The sequence below is a fragment of the Salvelinus namaycush genome, chromosome 3 (assembly GCF_016432855.1).
Source record: "Salvelinus namaycush isolate Seneca chromosome 3, SaNama_1.0, whole genome shotgun sequence".
In the NCBI taxonomy this organism is placed as follows: Eukaryota; Metazoa; Chordata; class Actinopteri; order Salmoniformes; family Salmonidae; genus Salvelinus; species Salvelinus namaycush.
This window is the reverse complement of record NC_052309.1, coordinates 91,483,097-91,503,096: the sequence shown is the minus strand read 5'-3', so window position 1 is coordinate 91,503,096 and position 20,000 is coordinate 91,483,097. Positions and strand designations below refer to the sequence as shown.

At 48.3% G+C, this 20,000-nt stretch overlaps 1 protein-coding gene across 1 annotated transcript in view; it reads right to left on the bottom strand.

The window, feature by feature from the left end:
* LOC120042410 (xylosyltransferase 1-like) overlaps positions 1-20,000 on the bottom strand; it is a 53,589-nt gene that overhangs the window by 27,724 nt on the left and 5,865 nt on the right. The window contains exon 2 of the mRNA XM_038987246.1: positions 14,290-14,887. Within this exon, the coding sequence (XP_038843174.1) occupies positions 14,290-14,887 (598 nt within the window). The remainder of the gene's footprint in view (positions 1-14,289; positions 14,888-20,000) is intronic.

Here is a 20,000-nt window from a genome sequence, read left to right as displayed (position 1 = left end):
GGTCATAGTCGACAACTTCTGGGTTCTCTATGACAGAGCCAAAGACTATGTCAACAGGCAGTCTTGGCGTCCTCCCAAACATTAGCAGGAAAGGGGCAAAGCCTGTGGTCTCGTGGATTGTACAATTGTACGCAAACGTGAGGGACTTCAGCGCCTGAGGCCATCTGTGCTTTGCTCTCGTTGGCAGGGCCCGGATCATGTTTCCCAATGTCCTATTCATCCTTTCGCAGGACCCGTTCCCCATCGGATGGTACGGCGTGGTGTGAGACTTCTGAACACCTGCAACACTCAACAGTTCGGCTATTAAAGCGCTCTCGAAGTTGGCTCCCTGGTCTGAGTGTATACGGCGAGGCATCCCGTAGACACAGAAATAGTTGTTCCACAACTGATGAGCTACTGACTTAGCAGACTGGTTCGGACACAAGAAGGCATGAGCCAATTTGGTAAAGTGGTCAGTAACAACGAGCACATCCAAGGACTTGTTTGAAGAATCTTCTGCAGACCAGAAGTCTATGCACACTAGTTCAAGAGGCTCGGTTGTTATTATGCTCTCAAGAGGAGCTCTTGCTTCCGGATCAGGAGTCTTGCTCACGACGCATCTCCTGCAGCACTTCACATATGCCTTTACCTCCCTCTCCAGGCCATGCCAGAAGAACCTCTGTCTTGTCAGGTAGACTGTTCTCTGTTGGCCCTGGTGACCAGCTTCATCATGGACACCCTTCAACACCATTGCTTTCATGGAGGCTGGAACCACATACAGATACGTTTTCCTCTTTGTAACCACATTCCTTGAAACACGATACAGTACACCCATCTTCATGGTCAACTTGTCCCAACTTCTGAGAAGACACAAAACCTCAACAGTCTCATGGGAACGCTCTCTCCGGGATGGCCTTCTCCCCCTCTCCACAAAGAAGATCACTCTGCTGATCACGTTGTCATCACGCTGCTTACTCATCAGTCGGTCATGTGGCAGAACATCGACATCGGTCTGCTCTGATGGCATAACAGCCTGTGGAAGCTGTGGCAACAGCAGTGCATGTGAGCCCACTTCATCCCCCCAGCACCTGTGTGAATGAAGAACAGCTGCAACTTCATGTCTTGATAAAGCACCAGATGGGGGGTCAACAGTAGCCTGACAGCTAATGACCACTTCGTTGGAGTCAGAGGATTTGTCAAAGGGGTGGCTGGACCAGCGAAACACATCTTGCACTCTGTCTGTGCGCACAGCGTCGGCTTCAGCTAGTAAGGTCTCGTACGGGACCCTTGTCAGGCGATGGAGTGCACTGGGTCGTACGAAGGGCTCTCTGCTCAAAGCATCTGCAACAACATTTATTTTTCCAGGGATGTACTTGATGTCAAACTCGTACGGTGCCAGCTTGGCGACCCATCTCTGTTCACAAGCATCAAGCTTTGCTTTGGTCAGAATGTATGTCAAGGGATTATTATCCGTCCATACCGTGAACTGCTGTCCCCGTAGCCAGTGGTGGAACTTGTCACAGATAGCCCATTTCATGGCAAAGAACTCGAGCCTGTGCGCAGAATACCTCGACTGCGCATAACTGAGGGACTTGCTCGCGAAGGCTATAGGTCTCGCTGTAGCTCCCTGTTCCTGCACCTGGGACAGCACAGCACCTAAGCCATTGCTGGACGCATCCACCGAGAGTAGAAAGGGTTTTTCGAAGTTGGGGTGGGCCAACAAAACCTGGTCCAGTAAGGCTTGCTTTAGCTGGAATAAGGCCTGTCTGCATTCTGTTGTCCAGTCGGCAGCCGTCAACTTCCTGACAGGTGAGAGTCGCTTCTTTTTCCAGCGTGGAGCCTTGTGTCCAGTAGTCAATCCAAAGAGAGGCTTTGCAATGGTCGAGCAACCTTCAATGAACTGTTGATAATACACCACCATCCCAAGGAATGACCTCAATTTCTTCTGAGATGGAATGTCAGTGCCATCTTCCATCAGATCAGCTTCTGTTACTCCTGTAATGGCCTTCACCTTCTCAGGGTCTGTAGCTACACCATCCGCGCTAATGATATGCCCCAGAAACTTCACAGACCTCTGCAGAAAGTTACACTTTTTTGGCGCCAACTTCAGGTTGTGAGCCTTGAGACGCTCAAAAACCATTTCCAGGCGCTGTATAGCCAGATCTTCAGTGGGCGCATAGACCAAGACATCGTCAAGGTAACACAGCAGGCTAAGAAAGTTCTGATCCCCAAAGATGTTTAGCATCATCCTCATAAAGGTTGCAGGACTATTACATAACCCCTGTGGCATACGATTGTATTCGTACAATCCAAATGGCGACGTAAAAGCTGTGAATCTCCGGTCATCCTCATGCACTTCCACATTGTAGTAGCCAGAGGTAAGGTCCATTGTCGAGAAAAAGGCATTTCCACCTAAAGCAGCCAGCGCGTCAGCCTGGTGAGGGAATGGGTGGGCGTCTTTGATGGTGCGAGCATTGAGCAAACGAAAATCAGTACAGAGTCTCAGGTCTCCAGACTTCTTCCATACAAGGACAAGGGGAGAGGCGAACTCACTACTAGACTTCCTTATGATTTCACGTTCTTCCATCTCATTCAATGCTTGTTTGAGCTTCTCATAATGATTTGGTGAAAGGCGTCGGTAGGGCATCCGAAAGGGTTTCTCATCACTCAGTTGAATGCGGTGAAGACATCCGGAAGCTTTTCCACAATCCAACTTGTGCCTGGAAAAAATAGACTGGTACTCAGCTATGAGCTGGATGAGTTTCTTCTTACCAGCAGGAGACGCTTGACAGGAGTCGACATCAATATCAGACAAACCTAAGTCACGTAAGACCTCAGGATCGCTTGAACTGTCAGGTCCGTCAGTATCGTGAAGTTGGCTGGAACCGTCATCAGTCAGTGTCAAGTCATCTTGGCAGTCAGTGAGTATATCAGCCGTTCTCTGCACTTGCTGCTGTAAAGCTGCTGATGAATCATCATTCACACACGAACAGTCAAAGTCCTCTAGAGCCATGCAAGGAAAGACATCGGCTAGAGTGGCGTTTCGTCTCAATGTCACGGTCTTCTGAGAAGGGTTTATCACTCTAACAGGGAGCCACCCATCCCCCCGCAATAGAGCTACTGTCCTCCCTACTAGTATTGACCTTGGTGTTGACCTTGAACTGCTGGGCTCAATGAGAACAGCACTGCCCGCTGATAGATTCTGAGTGTTTCGTAGTCTGCCCCAGACTAAGTGCTCCTGCATAGGCTCTAGAGTCACCGCCCCTTTTAGTCTCACAGTTCCAACTTTGTCAGGTACTTCACTGTCTCTCCATCTCTCCACATTAGCCATCATATTGATTAGCTTGCTCTCCTCACCCCCGTCACACCCAGGAGTATAAACCCTCTTCCAGAGATCTCCATCCGTCTTCAGGTGGCGAATCAAGTGCTTTAGGAGATTGCTGCCCAAGATGAGGTCATCACTCTGGCCTTCAACCACCAGTGTAGGCACGGCAACTACACATCCGTACACCTCCATCTCCAGCTCACATACTCCCAAAGGCTTCGTCTTCAACCCACCACAACCAACCAAGACTACCTCTGTAGGACTCAATGGACTTTTCAACACTCCTGCACGCAACAGTTCAGGTAAGACCCTAGAGCTCAAGGTACAAGCCATGGATCCACTGTCAAGCATAGCTCTCACTTCCACTTCTCCTCCTATTAACACCTTGGCATAAAATAAATCATCATGTGCGGAAAGCCTCTGTGTGTTCTGCATTATGATACTCTTCTCAGTCTCCATTTTGTCACAAACACTTTTATATACAAACTCCAAATCAACAGCTCTCACCGATGGGGACTCTACAAAAGGCCCAACACTCTCCCCTTCTACATGCAGGCCTACTAGTTTTCCGGGAGCTGAGCAGTGGTTACTGTAGGGACTCCACCAGCTGTGCTCAGAGCTGCGGCCTTGGGGCACTGAGAGCGTGCGTGGCCAGCTACATGACAAAGAAAGCAGAGGTGATTGGCCCTGCAGTGAAAGTAAGTATCATGTCCAGCATCCCCGCACACGTTACATGGCCCATTAGACTTCACTTTGCTCCTATTCCCTTTCTGGAACCTATGGTCAGACTGTTGTGGTCTCTGCTCCAGCACACGCTCCAGCATTGCAAGGATACGTTCCATCGGCTCAGCTGAGCCCTGAATTGTCTGGGCTGGGTAAGGCAACGTATTGGGTACTTCCATGTGGGGCCTCACAGCAGGCATGGTGATCGGCATGACAGCACCAACTTCCTGCTTCATTGTTGTGATGGCTGGGGTCACCTTAGATAAGTAAGAGTACCTCTGCTCCCTCCTGTATTCATCCAGCCTCTCATGAACATCTGCAGCAGTCCACTGCTGTAATGGCTTGCACTTAAAGATAAGGGACAGTTCAGCGTTAGGGCAATGTCTGATGAACATGACTGTGAGCTCACGAGATGGGTCTTCAACACTCTTTTTCTGTCTCTTTAGACAATCTTCAGCAACCTCCATAGCCCTGTTCAGTCTGAGCCAATATTCAAATGGTTGTTCATCAGTCAGAGGTAATGTGGCATAAAAGTCAGCGAGGGGCATGCTTGAAAAAGCAGTGTCACTAAAATGTTGTTTCAGTATGTCAAAGATGGGACTCGGGCCTTTAGATAAATCAACGGAGGGATTGCTGCGTATGCCAACTTTAACAACATCGCGGGCCCTTCCCATAAGCCTACCCATAACCTCAACAGCTTGGTCCATCACAGATACATCCCTCTTACGCATGTAAACCATGACCATATCCTCCCACTCATGCACTGTGCACTTTTCAGAGCCATCCCCCCGAAAGTACACCGGTTCCCTGATATCAGACTTCAATACCAGGTTCAGGCCTGACACATCCAAACCCCTAGAGCTGCATGCATTCCCCATAACATTGTCCCCAACATGTCCAACAATTGCCTTTGACTCCAAACAGGAGGCAATGTTCTCCCCAATGGAATGACCAATCTGCTGTACTATGTCTGCTATGAAATCCATGGAGACCTCCCCACTCCCTGTATTTGGCAAAACTCTGTCATACACATCCTTGGGCGTTTCCATGGGTACACTATCATCAAAACTCCCAAAACCCTCCAGTTTAGGCATAGGTGTAGAAGCAACTGGAATTTTGCCTGAACCCCTACCAACAGATGGTGACAGATTAAATGACAGGAAACCCCTACCTCTCCCAACACCTTCCATTTTAACAATGGGAAATCAACACACTAATAAAAATGTAACTAGCAAAAAAAATGCATATATATATTTCTTTCTTTAACCTCACGTCAAAATCTAACCTATATCTAGTACACAGGTAAAACTCACCCTACTTATATCAGATATACATTAGAATTGCAAATAAACAAGTAACACAAAAGTTATATCGTTTATCTGTGAAGTGTCTCAGCCAGAGAAATCATCAATTTCGATAATAAAACGTTGGTGGCGCCCTCTTGTGGCGAAATGCGATATCGCACTATACTGCACCAGCAACGTCTTATCTGGTTCTTCAACGGCAACCACGGCGAAGTTCTGAGATGGAAATCCAGCGAAGGATGATCCGATCCAGAAGAACGGTCACGGCACCACTGTAACAGTACTCTTCTTGCGTTGTGTACAATCAATCCTCGACACGAATTCCAACGTGTAGCACCAGTCATGGAGATTTATTCTGATAGGAACAGCACAAAATTGCACGTCATGCAATGCACGGCTCACCATCCAACTCTGCACTCACGCACGTTGGTTTGGTGCTTGTTCACTGGGACGATTCTAACTGAAACATCCTCCCTCGTAAGCAAGCTACGCAAACCAGCCAATAAGATGCCATGTTGAGTAGGTGAAGGCAAGACAAAACTAAAACCAAAAACCCATTGGCTTAACAATAAAGTGGCAAGGGGAATCACCAATATAACCCTGTTACATACACACACACACACACACACACACATGTGAGTGTGCACACACACACTATCCTTCTCTACCATTGGTGGTTGGTGTAAGGTCTACCCTGTGTGTATAAATATCCCTCTCTCCCAGCACACCATGCGTCCCTGTCTAGGCCCCTCTCTGAGGAACGCAGGCAAGGCCTTACAGGGGAGCTACACTGGGGCGTTGTGAAAACAGTAGGTTTTTAACTTCCTGCTACACTGGGGTGTTGTGAAAACAGTAGGTTTTTAACTTCCTGCTACACTGGGGCGTTGTGAAAACAGTAGGTTTTTACCTTCCTGCTACACTGGGGCGTTGTGAAAACAGTAGGTTTTTACCTTCCTGCTACACTGGGGTGTTGTGAAAACAGTAGGTTTTTACCTTCCTGCTATACTGGGGCGTTGTGAAAACAGTAGGTTTTTAACTTCCTGCTACACTGGGGCGTTGTGAAAACAGTAGGTTTTTAACTTCCTGCTACACTGGGGCGTTGTGAAAACAGTAGGTTTTTAACTTCCTGCTACACTGGGGCGTTGTGAAAACAGTAGGTTTTTAACTTCCTGCTACACTGGGGCGTTGTGAAAACAGTAGGTTTTTAACTTCCTGCTACACTGGGGCGTTGTGAAAACAGTAGGTTTTTAACTTCCTGCTATACTGGGGCGTTGTGAAAACAGTAGGTTTTTAACTTCCTGCTACACTGGGGCTTTGTGAAAACAGTAGGTTTTTAACTTCCTGCTACACTGGGGCGTTGTGAAAACAGTAGGTTTTTAACTTCCTGCTATACTGGGGCGTTGTGAAAACAGTAGGTTTTTAACTTCCTGCTACACTGGGGCGTTGTGAAAACAGTAGGTTTTTAACTTCCTGCTACACTGGGGCGTTGTGAAAACAGTAGGTTTTTAACTTCCTGCTACACTGGGGCGTTGTGAAAACAGTAGGTTTTTAACTTCCTGCTACACTGGGGCGTTGTGAAAACAGTAGGTTTTTAACTTCCTGCTACACTGGGGCGTTGTGAAAACAGTAGGTTTTTACCTTCCTGCTACACTGGGGTGTTGTGAAAACAGTAGGTTTTTACCTTCCTGCTACACTGGGGTGTTGTGAAAACAGTAGGTTTTTAACTTCCTGCTACACTGGGGTGTTGTGAAAACAGTAGGTGTTTAACTTCCTGCTACACTGGGGCGTTGTGAAAACAGTAGGTTTTTAACTTCCTGCTACACTGGGGCGTTGTGAAAACAGTAGGTTTTTACCTTCCTGCTACACTGGGGCGTTGTGAAAACAGTAGGTGTTTAACTTCCTGCTACACTGGGGCGTTGTGAAAACAGTAGGTGTTTAACTTCCTGCTACACTGGGGTGTTGTGAAAACAGTAGGTTTTTACCTTCCTAGGTTTTTACCTGCCCACTACTACTACTACTACTGCATCTCAGTGCAAGAGGTGTCACTACAGTCCCTGGTTCTAATCTGCATTGTTGAATACGGGCTCGTAAGTAAGAATTTCAGGGTAAAGTCTACACCTGTTGTATTTGGCACATATGACAAATACTATTTTATTTTAGGTTTTTACCTTCCTGCTACGCTGGACATTAAGCTTTAGCCCTAGGACAACCCAGCCAACTAGCCAGCCAGCCAACACTATTCAGCCAACTAGCCAGCCAGCCAACACCGTCACGGGCTTCATCAAAAAGTGTATCAACGACGTCGTCCCCACAGTGACCATAGATAAGTATCAAAGGCCATGGATTACAGGCAGTATCCGTGCTAAAAGCTAGAGCTAGCACTTTGAAGGAAAAATGACATGGACATTGACTCTTATAAGAAAGCCTGCTACGACCTCTGATGAGCCATCAAATATCCTACTACACCAGCTTCGACGCTCGTTGGATGTGGCAGGTTTTGCAGACTATTACAGACTACAAAGGGAAATCCAGTCATGATTTGCCCAATGACACAAACCTCCCAGACTAGCTGAAGGCCTTCTATGCTCGCTTCGAGGCAAACAACACTGAGCCAGGCATGAGAGCCCCTGCTGTCCCGTACAACTGTGTGATCTCGCTCTCCGTAGCCGATGTGAAAAAGACTTTTAAACAGGTTAACACTCGCAAGGCCTCTGGGCCAGATGGAATACCAGGGCGTGTTCTCAGAGCATACGCAGATCAGCTGGCAAGTGTTTTCACAGCCATTTTCAACATTTCTTAGTCCCAGTTTGTAATCCCAACATGTTTCAAGCAGACCAACATTGTCTCTGTTCCTAAAAACTCAAAGGTAACCTGTCTAAATGACTATTGTCCCGTAGCACACCCTGGACCCACTCCAATTCACATACCGCCCCAACAGATCCACAGATGGCGCAATCTCTATTGCACTCTACACTGCTCTCTCCCACCTAGACAAGAGGAATACCTATGTGAGAATGCTTTTTATTGACTACAGCTCAGCGTTCAACACCATAGTCCCCTCGAAGCTCATCACCAAGCTCGGGACCCTGGGACTGAACACCTCCCTCTGCAACTGGATCCTGGACTTTCTGACGAGCCGCCCCCAGGTGGTGAGGGTAGGTAACAACACATCTGCCACGATGTCCCTCAACATGTGGGCCCCTCAGGGGTGTGTGCTTAGTCCCCTCCTGTACTCTCTCTTCACCCACGACTGTGTGGTAACGCACAACTCCAACACCATTATCAAGTTTGCTGACACAACGGTGGTAGGCCTGATCACCGACGACAATGAGACAGCCTACAGGGAGGATGTCAGAGACCTGGAGCTGATCGAGGACTAAAGGAAATGGAGGGGCGAGCACACACCCATCCACATCAACGGGGCAGTAGTGGGCTCCCGAGTGGCGCAGCGGTCTAAGGCACTGCAGCGGTATAAGGCACTGCATCTCAGTGCAAGAGGCATCACTACAGTCCCTGGTTCTAATCTGCATTGTTGAATACGGGCTCGTAAGTAAGCATTTCAGGGTAAAGTCTACACCTGTTGTATTCGGCACATATGACAAATACAATTTTATTTTATTTGAGGTTTTTACCTTCCTGCTACGCTGGACATTTAACTTTAGCCCTAGGACAACCCAGCCAACTAGCCAGCCAGCCAACACTAGTCACCCAGGCAGCCAGCCAAAACCAGCCAGCCAGCACCATCCAGTCATTCTAAAGCTATAGATATCCTCTCCTCTCCCTTACTGCATCATCAAAGAGACGTATAATCATATAAATTAAACGCAGAATCTAAACCTTAAACTTTCTGGGCGGTTGGATGACAGAGTCTATCTTTAGTCAAGCTCTGCCCCCCCCCCACACACACACAGGCTTTACTCAGCACTTCTCTATCTAACTCCTGTACTAACTAGTGTGTAATTACACTGGCTTGGCGTGGGCACTGCCCTATAGTGAGTAGAGTAGTATACGCTGCAGCTCAAATGGCACCCTATGTCCTATATAGTGCACTACTTTTTACCAGAGTGTAGTATAAAGTGAACAAGGTGGTGTTTGGGACACAGCCATAGAGCAGTGCATGTGGTGGAATGTTCCCTAAATAGATCAGGCACTGGCAAGGCAGCCTCCCTGGGGAGTTCTAGACGGAACCCTCGGGAGAGCCCTGACTTCTGTCTCCAGGGTGACAAATACTCTTTCCCTCCCTCTGTCTTTCTCTTCCCTCTGGGGATGGCGAGGTGACAAGGAGAAAAGACAAGGAGAGGATACAAGGAGAGGAGACAAGGGGAGGAGACACGGCGAGGAGACTAAGCAAGGAGGAAAGGATAGGTGACAAGGAGGGGAGACAAGGAGAGGTGACAAGGGGAGGAGACAAGGGGAGGAGACTAAGCAAGGAGGAAAGGGTAGGAGACATGGAGAGGAGACAAGGAGCGGAGACACGGCAAGGAGACAAGGATAGGTGACAAGGAGGGTAGACAAGGAGAGGTGACAAGGGGAGGAGACAAAGATATATGACAAGGATAGGAGACAAGGAGAGGAGACAAGGTAAGGAAACAAGTATGACTGTGGCGGTCATGTAATTCTGGATGAGGGTAATTGTCCAGCCAAGTGACTGTGGTCTCTGTCCTAACCGTTCAAATAGCAACAAAAAAGTAATAACATGTAGACATTTTTAGACGCGCATGTTCTCCTTTCCTCCTCCACTCATGACCGCATGTGCTGACATAGAAATAGAATGAATAGAGTGAGAGGTTCCAAGCCCGTTCTATTCATTATGTTACAGGGCTGTGACGGTCATGGTACTTTGGATGATGGTGATTGGCCAGCCAAATGGCCGCGGTCGCTGTAATAACCGTTTGAAATAGCATTTATTTCTTATATTTACACTGAACAGAAATATAAAGGAAACATGTCAAGTGTTTCATGAGCTGAAGTAAAAGATCCCAGAAACGTTCCGTACGCACAAAAAGCTTATTTCTCTCTAATTTTGTGCAAAAATTGAAAGACAGAGGGAGGGAAAGAGTACTTCAGGACTCTCCCGAGGGTTCCGTTTACACTAGTACACCGCATTGTACGAGAGTTTCTTGGCAATTTCTCGCATGGAATAGCCTTCATTTCTCAGAACAAGAATAGACTGACGAGTTTCAGAAGACAGTTCTTTGTTTCTGGACATTTTGAGCCTGTAATCGAACCCACAAATGCTGATGCTCCAGATACTCAACATAATTGCAAAAGGGTTTTCTAATGATCAATTAGCCTTTTAAAATGATACACTTGGATTAGCTAACACAACGTTCCATTGGAACACAGGAGTGATGGTTGCTGATAATGGGCCTCTGTACGCCTAATCTATTCCATTAAAAATCAGCTGTTTCCCGCTACAATAGTCATTTACAAAAAAAAGTTACATTATTTTACAAGGAAAGTCAGTTAAGAACAAATTCTTATTTTCAATGACGGCCTAGGAACAGTGCCTTGTTCAGGGGCAGAACAACAGATGTTCACCTTGTCAGCTCAGGGATTCAATCTTGCAACCTTTCGGTTACTAGTCCAATACTCTAACCACTAGGCTACCTGCCACCCCGTCTACACTGTATTTCTGATCAATTTGATGTTATTTTAATGGACAAAAAAAAGCTTTTCTTTCAAAAACAAGGACATTTCTAAGTGACCCCAAACTTTTGAACGGTAATGTACGTTTTGATTGTACATGTTATATTTTGTAATAACTCACTATTGCTTCTAGGTAATGTATCACAGAGGCCTTTCTAGTACAGTACCTTCAAGAAGGTATTCACACCCCTTGAGTTTTACCACATTTTGTTGTGTTACCGCCTGAATATAAAATGGATTAAATATATATTTTATGTCACTGATCTACACACAACACCCCCATCATGTCAAAGTGGAATTATGTTTTTAGAAATGTTTTATATATTTATTAAAAATGAAAAGCTGAAATGTCTTGAGTCAATAAGTGTAACCCTTTTGTTATGTCAAGCCCACATCAGTTCAGGAGTGCTGAACAAGTGACATAATAAGTCACATGAATTCACTCTGACTGCAATATTATGTGTTGAACACGATTTTTTAAATGGCCGCCTCATCTCTGTACCCCACACATACTATTATCTACACGTCTAATCAGAATCAGAATCCCACGCTCAAAGTATATAAGAAAAGCTTGCTTTTATATAATAAAAAGCTTGAAAAAGGTAGTGGAATGGAGTAATGTCTTAGTGTAGGGTGGGAGGAATACAATACACTCCCTTGTATGCGGTACAAATCACACTATTGTCAGAGCACCTCCTGGAAGAATATGAATTAGGCTGTTTGAGAAGGTTTGATTCCTAAGCAACCTGCCTACACATTGTTGGAAGAACAATACACCGATTTAGCTGCTGTAGTAGGTCCAAGCTTTGTGCTGGAAAACCTTGGTAGTGCATGGATGAAGTACGCATTGTGAATTTCCTTTCTTTATCGGGTTCAGACCAAAGCCTACCTCTCAATTAAAAGAATATAGATACACTGAGTGTACAAAACATTAGGAACACCTCTCTAATATTGAGTTGCACCCCCGTTTGCCCTCAGAACATCCTCAATTTGTCGGGGCATGAACTCTACAAGGTGTTGAAAGCATTCCACAGGGATGCTGGCCCATGTTGACTCCAATGCTTCCCACAGTTGTGTCAAGGTGGCTGGATGTCCTTTGGGTGGTGGACCATTCTTGATACACACAGGAAACTGTTGAGCGTGAAAACCCCAGCCGCGTTGCAGTTCTTGACACAAACTGGTGCGCCTGGCACCTGCTACCATACCCGGTTCAAAATCACTTAAATATTTTGTCTTGCCCATTCACCCTCTGAATGGCTCACATACACAATCCATGACTCAATTGTCTCAAGGCTTAAAAATCCTTCTTCAACCTGTCTCATCTACACTGATTGAAGTGGATTTAACAAGTGACATCAATAAGGGATCATAGCTTTGACCTGGATTAATTCCTAATATTTTGGATATACACACTCAGTGTATATCCCCTCTGTAAATGGTACATTCCCCCTGTAATCAGCCTCTAATCCAGAGTTGTATGTTTTATGTTTATTGCTCTGATATTGTCTATTCTGTTTTATGTCTGTGTGGACTTGTGTCTGTGTTCTGTTTGTCTATTGTCTATTACTGGCAGCACCTTGTCACTAAGGCAGCACCTTCTCACTGAGGCAGCACCTTCTCACTGAGGCAGCACCTTGTCACTAAGGCAGCACCTTGTCACTAAGGCAGCACCTTCTCACTGAGGCAGCACCTTGTCACTAAGGCAGCACCTTGTCACTAAGGCAGCACCTTCTCACTGAGGCAGCACCTTGTCACTGAGGCAGCACCTTGTCACTAAGGCAGCCCCTTCTCACTAAGGCAGCACCTTGTCACTAAGGCAGCACCTTCTCACTGAGGCAGCACCTTCTCACTAAGCCAGCACCTTGTCACTAAGGCAGCCCCTTCTCACTAAGGCAGCACCTTCTCACTGAGGCAGCCCCTTCTCACTGAGGCAGCACCTTCTCACTAAGGCAGCCCCTTCTCACTAAGGCAGCACCTTCTCACTAAAGGCAGCACCTTGTCACTAAGGCAGCACCTTGTCACTAAGGCAGCACCTTGTCACTGAGGCAGCCCCTTCTCACTGAGGCAGCCCCTTCTCACTGAGGCAGCCCCTTCTCACTAAGGCAGCCCCTTCTCACTAAGGCAGCCCCTTCTCACTAAGGCAGCACCTTGTCACTAAGGCAACACCTTGTCACTAAGGCAACACCTTGTCACTAAGGCAGCACCTTGTCACTAAGGCAGCACCTTGTCACTAAGGCAGCACCTTGTCACTAAGGCAGCACCTTGTCACTAAGGCAGCACCTTGTCACTAAGGCAGCACCTTCTCACTAAGGCAGCCCCTTCTCACTAAGGCAGCACCTTCTCACTGAGGCAGCCCCTTCTCACTGAGGCAGCACCTTCTCACTAAGGCAGCCCCTTCTCACTAAGGCAGCACCTTCTCACTAAGGCAGCCCCTTCTCACTAATGCAGCCCCTTCTCACTAAGGCAGCACCTTGTCACTAAGGCAGCACCTTGTCACTAAGGCAGCACCTTGTCACTGAGGCAGCCCCTTCTCACTGAGGCAGCCCCTTCTCACTGAGGCAGCACCTTCTCACTAAGGCAGCCCCTTCTCACTAAGGCAGCCCCTTCTCACTAAGGCAGCCCCTTCTCACTAAGGCAGCCCCTTCTCACTAAGGCAGCCCCTTCTCACTAAGGCAGCACCTTCTCACTAAGGCAGCACCTTCTCACTAAGGCAGCACCTTGTCACTAAGGCAGCACCTTGTCACTAAGGCAGCACCTTGTCACTAAGGCAGCACCTTGTCACTAAGGCAGCCCCTTGTCACTAAGGCAGCCCCTTGTCACTAAGGCAGCCCCTTCTCACTAAGGCAGCCCCTTCTCACTAAGGCAGCCCCTTCTCACTAAGGCATCACCTTCTCACTAAGGCAGCACCTTCTCACTAAGGCAGCACCTTCTCACTAAGGCAGCACCTTCTCACTAAGGCAGCACCTTGTCACTAAGGCAGCCCCTTGTCACTAAGGCAGCCCCTTGTCACTAAGGCAGCCCCTTGTCACTAAGGCAGCCCCTTGTCACTAAGGCAGCCCCTTGTCACTAAGGCAGCCCCTTGTCACTAAGGCAGCCCCTTGTCACTAAGGCAGCCCCTTGTCACTAAGGCAGCCCCTTGTCACTAAGGCAGCACCTTGTCACTAAGGCAGCACCTTCTCACCGAGGTACATTCCCGGTGTACTTGGGGAATAGGTGATTATGATACAGTGCACTACTTTTCACCAGGAGCCGTAGGTCTCTATATAGGTAATATGGTTCCATTTGGGATGCATTCACTATGAGACTCACCTTCTATGGTGCAGTATCGAGGGACGGTCTCCGGCATCAGTGTCCTCTCCTTGTGTCTGCAGTACACCTCAGCTATCTGCTGACGACACTCCTTGGTCTTGGCTCTTGACAGAGCCGAGATGGCCTCCTTCCCACTGATCTCACACTGGTGCTTCTCCCTCCGCTGCCCCCGCACAGGAGCCGCAGTCACCGACTTCCTGGGTTGGTGATGTCGCTGATGCTGATTGGATGTTTTGATGGAGGGAGAGGGGGAAGGTCTAGCGGGTTTAGTGGCTAGCTGGGAGTGTGGTTTGGGTCGTTTGTGTGCGTGGCTATCTTTAAGTCCTGCTCCTCTGGGCTGCTGTGGAGGAAGAGGGTACTGCTGAATAATCTTGTTGACCTCATTGGGCAAGGCCTTTCCCAGAATGCCTTGCCTTAGGGCCTTGTCCGGTTTGTGTTTGGCGGCGTTTCCTGCCATTCGCTGGCGCTGAGACAGTGACCGCGCCCCGAGGTTGCTGTTGCTGTCAACAACAGTGTCAAAGTCTTTGGGGACCGAGTTCTCATTGTTGTTACTATCCAGGAGGACTTTCTCCTTGGGACGCCAGGATTGGTAGCCCTCCTGGAGGAGAGAGAGAGAGGAGGAGAGGGAGAGAGGGAGTACGGGGAGGGAGAGGGGAGGGAGGGAGAGAGGGAGTACGGGGAGGGAGAGGGGAGAGAGGGGGAGGAGGGAGAGAGAGAGTCAGTCAGTGTAACAATAGGAAAATAGATTATACTGAGTTCTGTAGGACAGAGACAGAGAGAATGAGTACTGCACACTGCCCGATCCCATCTGGACAAGAGGAATACCTATGTAAGAATGCTGTTCATTGACTACAGCTCAGCATTCAACACCATAGTACCCTCCAAGCTCATCATTAAGCTTGAGGCCCTGGGTCTCAACCCCGCCCAATGCAATTGGGTTCTGGACTTTCTGACGGGCCGCCCCCAGGTGGTGAAGGTAGGAAACAACATCTCCACTTTGCTGATCCTCAACACTGGGGCCCCATAAGGGTGCATTCTCAGCCCTCTCCTGTAATCCCTGTTCACCCATGACTGCGTGGCCACGCACGCCTCCAACTGTGAGGGGTTCAGATCACAGACAGGCAATAATATTAAAAAGTATTTAGATAAAGAATTTTTAAAAACTGTAGAAAATAAAAAACAGCAAATCAACAGTAAATCATTTAATGAAATAAGAAGTCTAATTGTTCTGTCTGTCCCGTCTCCCCCCTCCCCTTTAGGTGCCACCCATTCCCACCTCCCTCCCCCTTCTCTTTAGGTGCCACCCATTCCCCCCTCTCCCTGGCTGTCTGTCTGTTTTGCTGACTGGCTGGCAGGCAGGCCGTCTGTCGGTCTGTCTGTCAGCTTGGCTGGCTGTTTGGCTGTCTGTCTGCCTGCCTGTCTACCTGCTTGGATGTCTGTCTGTTTGCCTGCTTGTCTGTCTGCTTGGCTATCTATGTGTCTGTCTGTCTGCCCTTGTGTATCATGTGATCAAGCATGGGGAACGCTGTCACTCATAAGATATGTCTGGGACTCTGACACAGGGGTTACAGTGTGTGAGTGTGTGTGGAGGGAGAGCGTCAGCAGCAGTGCTATATGATCTGGTCCTGGTATGCCATGTACACAGACCAGCCCTTTCCAGGAATATCAATCTAGTTCTGTACTTAGGAATGAAAGGTTCCATCTGCCCACAAATATACATGCATTTTTTTTATTTTACCTTTATTTAACTAGGCAAGTTAGTTAAAAACAAATTCTTATTTTCAATGACAGCCTACCGGGAACAGTGGGTTAACTGCCTTGTTCAGGGGTAGAACAACAGATTTTTACCTTGTCAGCTCGGGGATTCAATCTTGCAACCTTTCGGTTTACAAGTCCAATGCTCTAACCACTAGGCTACCTGCCGCCCCAATGCAGCATACAGACACAGTATAGACAGTCTTCAGAATAGTGTACAGACACGTCAACTTCCACACACACACAGGGCTGTGTGAGTCTCGTCTAGGCAGGTTATTTCTGGTGGTACTAGAAAAGAGATCCGGTCCAACATTCTGATAAACTATCTTTACTGCTGTACCACCTGCTACAATCATATCACACAGACACACACATGGACACGGATACATAGACACACACACACGGACACGGATACACACACACACACACACACACACACACACACACACACACACACACACACACACACATGGACACGGATACACAGACACACACACAAATGGGAGCAACTCAATATTAGGAAGGTGTCCTTAATGTTTTGTACACTCAGTGTATATTACTAAAGTACATTTAAGATCTGATCAAACTGACCAAGCAGAGACGTTAAAGAAAACGTTAGCTAGCTAGCTGATAGCATCCAGATGAGACTGATACAGACTCAACTCTTGTCACGCCCTGACCTATGTTTTCTGTATTATTTTGGTCAGGTCAGGGTGTGACGAGGGTGGGTATGCTTGTTTGTCTTGTCTAGGGTTTTTGTATGTCTAGGGGTGTTTGTTAGCCTAGGTATATTGTAGGTCTATGGTGGCCTGAATTGGTTCCCAATCAGAGACAGCTGTTTATCGTTGTCTCTGATTGGGGATCCTATTTAGGTTAACATTTTCCATTTTGGTTTTGTGGGTAGTTGTCTATGTGTAGTTGCATGTCAGCACTCGTTTGATTAGCTTCACGTTCGTTTTGTTATTTTGTTAGTTTGTTTAGTGTTCTTCATTAATAAAAGAAGAATGTATTCACATCCCGCTGCGCCTTGGTCTCCTCACTACAACGAACGTGACAGAACTACCCACCAAAAGAGGACCAAGCAGCGTGGTTACCTGGAGAGTTGGACATGGGAGGAAATCCTGGAAGGCAAGGGACCCTGGGGACAGACGAGAGAACATCGCCGTCCTGAGGAGGTGGCACAGCGGAGCAGGCACGAGAGGGGCACACGAGGAGTTTGGCTCAGTCAGATTGTAGACCTGAGCCGACTCCCCGTGCTTACGGGGTGGAGCGTCGTACTGGTCAGGCACCGTGTTATGCGGTGGAGTGCACGGTGTCTCCAGTGCGCGTTCACAGCCCGGTACACTACATCACAGCTCCTCGTATCGGCCGGGCTAGAGTGGGCATCGAGCCAGGAGGGATGGTGCCGGCTTAGCGCATCTGGTCTCCAGTGAGTCTCCTCGGCTCGGGTTATCCTGCGCCAGCCCTACGCACGTTGTCCCCGGTTCGCCAGCACAGCCCAGTGCGGCCTGTTCCAGCTCCCCGCACTTGCCGGGCTACAGGTATCCAGCCAGGACGAGTTGTGCTAGCTCCACGCTCCAGACCTCCGGTACGCCTCCACGGTCCAGGGTATCCTGCGCTGGCCCTGCGCAAGGTGTCTCCAATGCGCCTGCACAGCCCAGTGGGTCCTGTGTCAGCGCCTCGAACGTGCTGGGCTGAAGTGGGTATCCAGCCAGGAGGGGTTGTGCCCGCTCCACGAACGAAGCCTCCAGTGATGATCCATGGCACGAAGCCTCCAGTGATGATCCATGGCACGAAGCCTCCAGTGATGATCCATGGCACGAAGCCTCCAGTGATGATCCATGGCAAGAAGCCTCCAGTGATGATCCATGGCACGAAGCCTCCAGTGATGATCCATGGCAAGAAGCCTCCTGTATGTCTCTCCACTCCAGAGACGGTCTCCAGTCCGGAGCCTCCAGCGACGCCCTCCAGTCCGGAGCCTCCAGTGTCGCCCTCCAGTCCGGAGCCTCCAGCGACGATCTCCAGTCCGGAGCCTCCAGAGACAATCTCCATTCCGGAGCCTCCAGCGACGGCCTCCAGTCCGGAGCCTCCAGCGTCGATCTCCAGTCCGGAGCCTCCAGCGACGATCCCCAGTCCGGAGCCTCCAGCGACGGCCTCCAGTCCGGAGCCTCCAGCGTCGATCTCCAGTCCGGAGCCTCCAGCGACGATCCCCAGTCCGGAGCCTCCAGCGACGATCCCCAGTCCAGGGCCTCCAGCGACGGTCCCCAGCCCGTCTGAAGTTTGCCAATGACCATCTGGATGATCCAGAGGAGGAATGGGAGAAGGTCATGTGGTTTGATGAGACAAAAATAGAGCTTTTTGGTCTAAACTCCACTCGCCGTGTTTGGAGGAAGAAGAAGGATGAGTACAACCCCAAGAACACCATCCCAACCGTGAAGCATGGAGGTGGAAACATCATTCTTTGGGGATGCTTTTCTGCAAAGGGGACAGGACGACTGCACCGTATTGAGGGGAGGATGGATGGGGCCATGTATCGCGAGATCTTGGCCAACAACCTCCTTCCCTCAGTAAGAGCATTGAAGATGGGTCGTGGCTGGGTCTTCCAGCATGACAACGACCCGAAACACACAGCCAGGGCAACTAAGGAGTGGCTCCGTAAGAAGTATCTCAAGGTCCTGGAGTGGCCTAGCCAGTCTCCAGACCTGAACCCAATAGAACATCTTTGGAGGGAGCTGAAAGTCCGTATTGCCCAGCGACAGCCCCGAAACCTGAAGGATCTGGAGAAGGTCTGTATGGAGGAGTGGGCCAAAATCTCTGCTGCAGTGTGTGCAAACCTGGTCAAGAACTACAGGAAACGTATGATCTCTGTAATTGCAAACAAAGGTTTCTGTACCAAATATTAAGTTCTGCTTTTCTGATGTATCAAATACTTATGTCATGCAATAAAAGGCAAATTAATTACTTAAAAATCATACAATGTGATTTTCTGGATTTTTGTTTTAGATTCCGTCTCTCACAGTTGAAGTGTACCTATGATAAAGATTACAGACCTCTACATGCTTTGTAAGTAGGAAAACCTGCAAAATCGGCAGTGTTTCAAATACTTGTTCTCCCCACTGTACATACACTCACACACACACAAAAACAGAGGTGGCATTATATGTGTGTGTGTGTGTGTGTGTGTGTGTGTGTGTGTGTGTGTGTGTGTGTGTGTGTGTGTGTGTGTGTGTGTGTGTGTGTGTGTGTGTGTGTGTGTGTGTGTGTGTGTGTGTGTGTGTGTGTGTGTTTATTTTCCCTGTGTTACAGTTGCAGCTTTGACTGAACCAGGTACGGACAAACACACACACACACACACACACTGCTCTGCTGGGTAACACTCTCCCTACACGCAGCAACGCAGGCTATCTACACCACTTGAAACTCAATACGAGAATACAAATCAAATGAAATCATTGATAATGGGTGGCAGGGTGCTGGTTATTTAACCCCTACACCATCCCCCCTCTTTGGAGGATAAATAGCTTCTTTTTTTACAGCTTTCCTGCTACATATACATTCATTTTACATGTACATTTTACATGTACATTTTACATGTACATTTTACATATACATTTTACATACATGGTACTTTTATATAAAGCAGTCACATAACAATAATACATTACCAAACATAAGCTCTTTAATCCCACCCCTCAGCCACTCTCCGCCCATCCCACCTATCACCATAGACCTCAGCTCTTTAATCCCACCCCTCAGCCACTCTCCGCCCATCCCACCTATCACCATAGACCTCAGCTCTTTAATCCCACCCCTCAGCCACTCTCCGCCCATCCCACCTATCACCATAGACCTCAGCTCTTTAATCCCACCCCTCAGCCACTCTCCGCCCATCCCACCTATCACCATAGACCTCAGCTCTTTAATCCCACCCCTCAGCCACTCTCGGCCCATCCCAC